Source organism: Carassius auratus, chromosome 11 (assembly GCF_003368295.1).
Source record: "Carassius auratus strain Wakin chromosome 11, ASM336829v1, whole genome shotgun sequence".
NCBI lineage: Eukaryota > Metazoa > Chordata > Actinopteri > Cypriniformes > Cyprinidae > Carassius > Carassius auratus.
This window is the reverse complement of record NC_039253.1, coordinates 14,988,620-14,996,297: the sequence shown is the minus strand read 5'-3', so window position 1 is coordinate 14,996,297 and position 7,678 is coordinate 14,988,620. Positions and strand designations below refer to the sequence as shown.

Here is a 7,678-nt window from a genome sequence, read left to right as displayed (position 1 = left end):
AGATGCTTTAATGTTTCATGAATTAAGTTGACAGCATATGTGAATGTCTTATCCCATGTATTACATGGCTGGTCAAAAAAATAACAACAACTGTGGCCAATAAATACTTTACATTTAATTGAAATTTATTTTATAATTGTACCAGTTTTCCCATAAAACACTTAGCCTAGCTACAAGATGCACACAGCACAAATATTTTAATACTTAAATCCTTTTGGGCAGTTTTAATAATTTATGAAATGAGAAAAATCAAGTGTACAAGAAGGTAAGAACCATTCACATGGAATGAAAACATCTATATGTAGATATCTATATATCAACAAATCTATAGATGTGTTTTTTTGTTGTTGTTTTTGTTGCTTGAATGCTATATATAATTGATGAATTTTCTGTCAGTATTTCTGAACCATACAAGTTTTAAGAAATACTGGCATCCCGAGATCAAATCCCAGCTCGAGGACCTCCTCTTTCTCTCCCACTTCGCTTCCTGTCATCTCTACACTGTCCTGATACAATAATGGCAAAAAAGAAAAGAAAAAAGAAGATAATTGCGATCAGAATCAAATGATATATATCAAATAATGTTTTTGGCATTTTAGAGTATTCTGTGCAAGTACTTTAGTTTTTGCAAGGATTTGTATATGAAATAAATATCACGAAGCAGCAAAGATTCCACAGTGAAGTTAACATATTTTATTTCTTTAAGTGCCATTCATGCATATCGGGGGAAGGGGTGGTTTTGACAATCCTAATGACACTTCAGAGTTATTTTACAGCACTAAAACCAATACAAAGAGAAGCCGTGTCATCTTATTGGACAGCAAAAGTAATAAACCGTGCAATAACAAAATGGACAAAAAGGGGAAAATAAAGGAAACAACAAATACAAGTAATGACCAGGACAAAATCAAACAGAAAACAAAGATTAAAATAGAATCTAAACACTGAAACACTGAATGTTGAACCATAGTACAGGTAAAAGGTAGTCACACAAAAAGCCAACGCATTTTCATCACATATATACAATATAGATATATACATACGGTGTCACCCTTGGATTGGACAATAACAAAATACTCTGTATTCATCTCCCTCTTTTCTTTCGCAGGTGAACCCGAGCCCTTGCCTTGATCCCTCACCACCCCAGAGGAAAAAAGGACAATTCGAAAAGACATATATTTACAATAAGCACAATGACACACCAACAATGATTAAAATAGGCTCCAAATACCAGAACTTGTTGGCAGTTTTCTCCCATAAATGTAACAAGGCTTCTTCCTTGATTACAGTAATCTCTCTGGCAGACGCATCCCCACTTGTTTTTAGTTCTTTTTTTCTTTTGTTTTACGAAAACTGAGTTGTCTTTAAACAGTTAAAACTTTCACACAACACAAACACAAAATCAAAGGAGCAATGTTTTTCCTTTTTCTTTTTTGAGAAAAAGAGGAAGAGAGAGAGAGAACTCATCAACTGTCCAGCTCATATTCTCTAGCGCTCCCTTTACGCTTTCCGTTCAGTCCGATCCTTCAGAGTTATGTTACTCTTCCCCTGGGAAGGACGCCAATTACCTGCTGCCTTAAATGTTGCAAAATTAAACTTTCTCTCTTTGGCAAACAAGAGATCCAAACACATCACTACCAAACACAGATTGGCAATACATACGAAATATTTCCAACCGAAAACTGACCCTCCTTCTGCGGTCGACATCCAGACAAACCATGATCGAGGGTGAACCCCACAGTATGGTGTTAAAGTTCACACCGAGGGTGGATCGATGCCAGATGTTCACTTTGCAGCGAGCGAACAAGGTGAGATCCTGCTTGAGTAAATGAAGGACGTAAGCGTTTGTGCTTTTGAATTCTTTTCCAAGTGTACAAATGATCAGATAAAAGCCCTCAAAGCTCTTTGTATGACAAACACTGAGGCTGGGCGAACAAGGCTTGAGAACACTTCAACAGTATCCAAACAAAAACATGAGATGGAAAGAAAAGAGCAAGAACAGGATGCAGGGAGCCAAAGCAGATTTGGGCAATGAAGCTTAGCTTAAGAACAAAGTGCACAGCGTAACAGTCAAACAAAAAACACAGACGCTGAACAGTCTGTCTGGGGTAAAGTGGATAACGGTTCTGTCACTGTTCTGCCCTTCCTTGTAGAATCAGGCAATGTGAGCAGACTCACAAAATCAGCATCGTGGGCAATTTAAGTGGATTTCTAGGTTACGTCAGGCTTCAGTAATATGGTTTCGCCAATTTAAACCCTATTAGCATCAGAGAATCTGACAGTTGGATATGTACATGGATATGTAACAAACTACATAGCTGATCGCGGACAGGACTCCAGCTGAAATGTCATGAACATGAAGAAAGTTTGACTGGGTTCCTTAACCATTACAAACCTTTTAGGGTGAATCTCTCAGAAGCGGTCATATTTGACCCCAATTCAAAAAAATTGTAAATCGTTTTATATTATAATGTAAAGACTGTAAAAATATCATTACTAGTAGGGGGAAAAAAAAAGCTAAATTACACTTTTTCTACCACCTTTAAGGTAAATGTAATTATTCAACTACAAACAAATACTGTTTAACAGTAATGAGGAAACATCTAATGAATCATTGTTGAGAATAATGGGAATTACTAAAAGAAAAAGAAAATGTTAAATTTCTGAACAGATTACAGTAATGGGAATTTTGGAAGGAAGATGTACTTATGTGCCATTATAATAACAATACTGTTTCATGATTATTGATTTCAAAACTCCAAGTATTAATTCTCCTAATATATAATTTTTTTATGTAATCCATCATTTCTTTTTCTTTCTAACTGTGAGGTTTAAATGTGTGTTTTTATGAAGGACACATGATAAACTGTTCCATTAATATTAAGGGCCTTAGAGATAAAGGCCAATGCATCTCAATGACTAGTGTAAATACTTTGAGAGTTTAGAATACTGTGATACATTTAAAATAAAAAGATTGTCATAAGATCAGTTCACTTTTCCAAGTCTATTAGCACTTACACTCTGATGAATAACAAAACAAAGCCCATAAAGACGACTGAAAACTACCGAAGACAAAGGTGTGCATAAACCTTCAAGCTATGAGATCCACTCCTTCCCTTTTCAACTGCATTTTATGGCTTTTCTAAACCAGCCCTGCACTCTAAAATTTGGTCTAATCAAGTACTGCTTCTAACTGAGAAATACCCTGCTGAAGGTCAAAGACCGGACATATTTCTAATTTGGGTTCCGCTATTCTTGTCCACATCTTGTGCATCAGTTTTGTGCTCTTTAAGAGAGATGATTGTAATCATTAATAGCCCTAAATTAATTATATTGCACACAAATATCCATAATATCACTGATATGATAAAATGAGACTGGTTTGTAAAGTAAGCAGATACTTTCAACTAAAAGTCTTAAAATAAAGACTGTAGTATGCTAATTACAGCTGCTTAAGGGCGCTACACTTGATCGAGCAGGATGCAGCTACTGTTTAGTTCCAGCATCCAAGTAGATGTTTTTCTTGTTTAGTTTTTTTTTGAAGGATGGTCTGAACGTGTGTGATTTTAAACTTTGCACAACTTCTTAGTAGTAGAATTTCAAACGCAGCAGTTAACATTCCTCCAAAATAAGGCTATTAGTGTATCAAAGTACTTTAGTGATCTCCTTTCTCTCAGTATTACGCTAAACACAGCATTCAAAAGCCAAAGTGAAGGTATGCTCTCTGCAAAATGTTCTTGTCAGTGCAGCAAAGAGCAAGCGATTTCATGTCAGTTGGTCCTAGGGTTAAAATAAAGAGGGCTCTTTTATTGCGGACCATTAAGCAAATGTGCCTTGACGTGATTTTCATCTCCTCCTCAACACTGCTGTAAAGAGCCACACAGCAGGCTGATTTTCGCAACGTGAACAGGGCTCTCCGGTATTCCATAAATCTCCAGTCAGGGAAGTGATTGCTCCTAAACAATGCGTGAAATCTTCTGTGGCAGGTCCTGAGGGCTTTAAACGAACTCCAAAAGCAACGCAGTCCTATCGGGAGACTACAGGTTGACGGGTGATGGTCAACAGAACGAGGATTGTACATGCAAAAATAAAGCAGTGAGGATATCGATAGTGAGGTCTGGATCGAGATCATTTTCTGACACACACACACGTTCAGACTAGCCTAAAACTATTAGTGACAAAAACATGACACACTTCAGACAGCAAAGATACACAAGTACAAATACTGCAGGTAATGTGGCTTACATGTTTCATTATGAGCCTTAACAATCAGTAAAATCTGCTGGATTTGGATGCATGGCGATGTCTGCATTTTACAGTGTGTAGGGTCAGAGGAGCGAAAACAAAAAGGGCTACTTGTGCCTGAACGACGGCAGGTGCTTCGAGTGTCACATTACCTGCACCATCGGCCCTCTTCTGAAAAAGCGCCCTGCATCTCAGATGAAGTTTCACAACATAAATGAGGGAGCCAATCTTGTCTGATAGGCAGTCGAGGCCTGAGTTTATCACCATGAGAGGGGAGAACAAGCCGGATGCAATCACTCGAAAAATCACAGAACAACAGTTGAAGAGCAGGGGCGAGCTTGGCAAGTTTGCAGAGAGGCTGTGGGTCGGGAGACATTTGACTTAACAAACCACTTGCCTCTTGGACAAGTATAAAAGCGATCACTTAAACATGTCCTAGTAAATGTGATTGTCTTCAAAGTAATATCTTTTTTTTTTGTTTGTTTTTGTTTCATAAAAACACCAGGAACACAGGAGTTTCTTTCAGCTCATTATGAACAACACCTGCACTATTTTTCAAGTGTCCCATTCCAATCTGCCTTCTGTCGTGGGCATGCAGACACCTCAGGTCCAGCCCTCTTGCTCTGTAACAATAACACACTGACTCCATACGCTCCGTTCTCATTGTGTCTGCACCACTCTTCGCTCTCAGGGACTGGGTTAGACGATGGAGTCCCAGTCAAAGTCGTCCTGGATGTCATCGGCAGGCATGCGGCGTATCTGGAAGTTCCCAGCAGGCATCATATGCTGCTGGTTCATTTGAGTGTGATGACCTGAGTGCAGAGCAGAGGGGAATGGTCACTACATACAATGCTTTAGTGTGCAGAGATTTTTTAAGAAAACTATTTCGACTCATATTGTGGAAATATGCTAACGATACACAAAGGAGTGGATGCTTGTCTGTAGTTGTATGTGAATAATGTTTTACAGTGTTGCTATGCCTTAATTATATAAAGTGTGACTCCTAGGGTGTTTTGAGAATAACCAGGGTGTCTCTTTAATATCCTGGTCACTATATATTGCTCAGCTGCCTTAAATAAATGACTTAAAGGGATAGTTCACCGAGAAACATAAATTAAATTCTAATTATTCACCCTCATGCCGTTCCGAACCTGTAAGACCTTTGTTCATCTTCAGAACACAAATTAATATTTTTGATGAAATTCGAGAGCTTTTTGACCCTGCATAGACAGGAAGGGAAATGAGACGTTCAAGGCCCATAAAGTTAGTAAGTACATTGTTAAAATAGTTCATTTGACATCAATGGTTTAACCTTTATTTTATGAAGCTACAAAAATCAGCATATTAGAGTGAATTCTGAAGGATCATGTGACACTGATAACTGTAGTAATAACTTTTGCCATTACAGGAATTCATACATTTTTAGAAAACATTTTACTGTATTATGCATTCTTTAGATTAGGGGTTTGTTCTCTTATCCCAAGTATGAGTGATAGTAATATGTGTGATGATGGTATTACATACAATTGTAACATTGTTAAACACTGCATCCTGTTTAACATAATGCACATGCTGCCACATTTATAAGAGCTGAAAAGGACAAGGACCTGTCATAGTGGGGCCAGCGCTGCTCATGGGAGGCATATGAGGATATCCTGGTGGACCCATCATTGAACTCAAGCTCTGTCTCGAGTCCATGTACATGTTTCCTGAAAAACACACTGATGTTACTATGTTAATATTGTGGCAGTCTTAACATGTGACACTGTGGATTGTAGTCTGCTCACCTGTGTTGATGTGTGTGTTGGGTTTCGGATGCATGGAGCCGTGGCACACTGGAGGTTGCACTGCTCCTTGTGGCTGGATTCCAGTGCGAGCAAAGAACTGATTGATGGAGGAGCAGAGGTCTGCAATCTGAGTGGGCTCGAGAGACCAGTTATTCAGCTCTGCCTGCCTCATGCTCTCTTTCAAACCTTCAGAAAAACAGTGACATTATTTAATCGGTACGTCCAGTTGATTTCTCAAAACTAAAATGAAACTGCTTGCTAAACGCTACAGTTTAAATTTACTTAAGTAAATTATCAAATGCAACTCACAATATAATCATTATACATCATACAAGCTGAAGTAGTACAAAATTTACAGTAAAAAACAAAAAAGAGCATTTAGTGTCTTGATAAAAACAATAACAACAGTGAATTTACTATAGAAACAGACATTCTGATTATACCTTGGAAGGGTGACAGATCAACATCAGCCCAGTTGTAGCTGCTGGCGATGCGGCAGCTTTCTTTTAGCGCATCCAGGTTGGGGTACCAGTCACTGGGAAGACCTGCAGACAAAACAAGTAGGGAGTGAAGGCCACAGCAGACAACAGAACACTGAATGTGTGGAAGCTGTCATGCACTTCCTGTTTGAGGCAGCAGGGGGAGTCATAACCCTCTCCTACAGGCCTGCTCTCTAAAGTGTGCAGCATTTGCTTTGTTCTCATTAGACGGGCTGTATAAATCACCCTATGATTTACTGCTGACTGCTCCAAAGTTGCCATAAATTTCTTAATCTAAAATAAATGACTGTTAGAAGAGGCCTGAATAAATCGGCCTGTCAGGGCAATGCCAGCATGAAAGGAAGTATGCTGAGGGTTCGAGACAGAAAGCAAGAGAGAGGATCAGATAGCGAAAACTATCAAGACACACAGACTCTTACCGGTGTTGCACTGCATCTGTTGCTGGGCAGGATGAGGCTGGTGGGACAGATTCTGGTGCTGCTGCTGCTGCGGCGTGTGCTGGCCGTGGGCCTGGTGCTGGGAGGGATGCTGCCCATGCTGGCTGTGTTGGCTGTGCTGGGGGTGTTGGCTGTGCTGGCTCAGCGCTGTGTGTGGGTGCTGGCTGTGCTGGGTGTGAGGGCCATGCTGGGAGAGGTGCTGTCCGTGGGGCGAGTTGTGGGCCGAGTGAGGGGGGTGGGAGAGAGGCACCTGGCTACCGTTGTTGGGGTGAGAGTTAGTGATGCTGTTCTGGTTGTTGTGAGGGTGGGTGCTGATGGTGCTGCTGGGGGAGTGTTGGTAAGAGCAGGAGGTGTGGGTCTGCTGGGACGACTCCGAGGGCATACCCATCAGACCTGTAAGAATCAAACAAACCGTATCATTTCAAACAGGCTGCCTGCATCTGGTATGAAGCTTTTTCATCATGTCAATCTAAACTATTCATTAACACTCAAGTCTCTGATACAGGCAATAACTTTATATGAAGGCAAGTCAGTCGCAATAACTTTATGGAATTTATTTATCGTTTTGTTATTAATCTTAATGTTAATTTTTACATATGCTTTAAAAATATAGTTTTAAAAAACATTTTACCACTAGTTAGGCACTTAATGCATAAGCAAACAGTTAAAATATCAGTTAAAATGTTACGTTTATTTAAAATTTTACTGT

The 7,678-nt window shown here is 39.5% G+C and overlaps 1 protein-coding gene across 2 annotated transcripts in view; it reads right to left on the bottom strand.

Moving 5' to 3' along the window:
* Nucleotides 1–670: 670 nt before the first annotated feature.
* The window catches only part of LOC113111129 (forkhead box protein J3-like), a 90,426-nt gene continuing 83,418 nt past the window's right edge, over nt 671–7,678 (bottom strand). Inside the window, exons 8-12 of one of the 2 annotated variants that reach the window (XM_026275618.1) lie at nt 6,952–7,362; nt 6,476–6,577; nt 6,033–6,218; nt 5,853–5,966; nt 671–5,057 (exon numbers count right to left, since the gene is read on the bottom strand). In XM_026275618.1, the coding sequence (XP_026131403.1) occupies nt 4,945–5,057; nt 5,853–5,966; nt 6,033–6,218; nt 6,476–6,577; nt 6,952–7,362 (926 nt within the window). In that variant the 3' untranslated portion in view covers nt 671–4,944. The remainder of the gene's footprint in view (nt 5,058–5,852; nt 5,967–6,032; nt 6,219–6,475; nt 6,578–6,951; nt 7,363–7,678) is intronic. The other variant, XM_026275619.1, reaches the window with a different exon arrangement.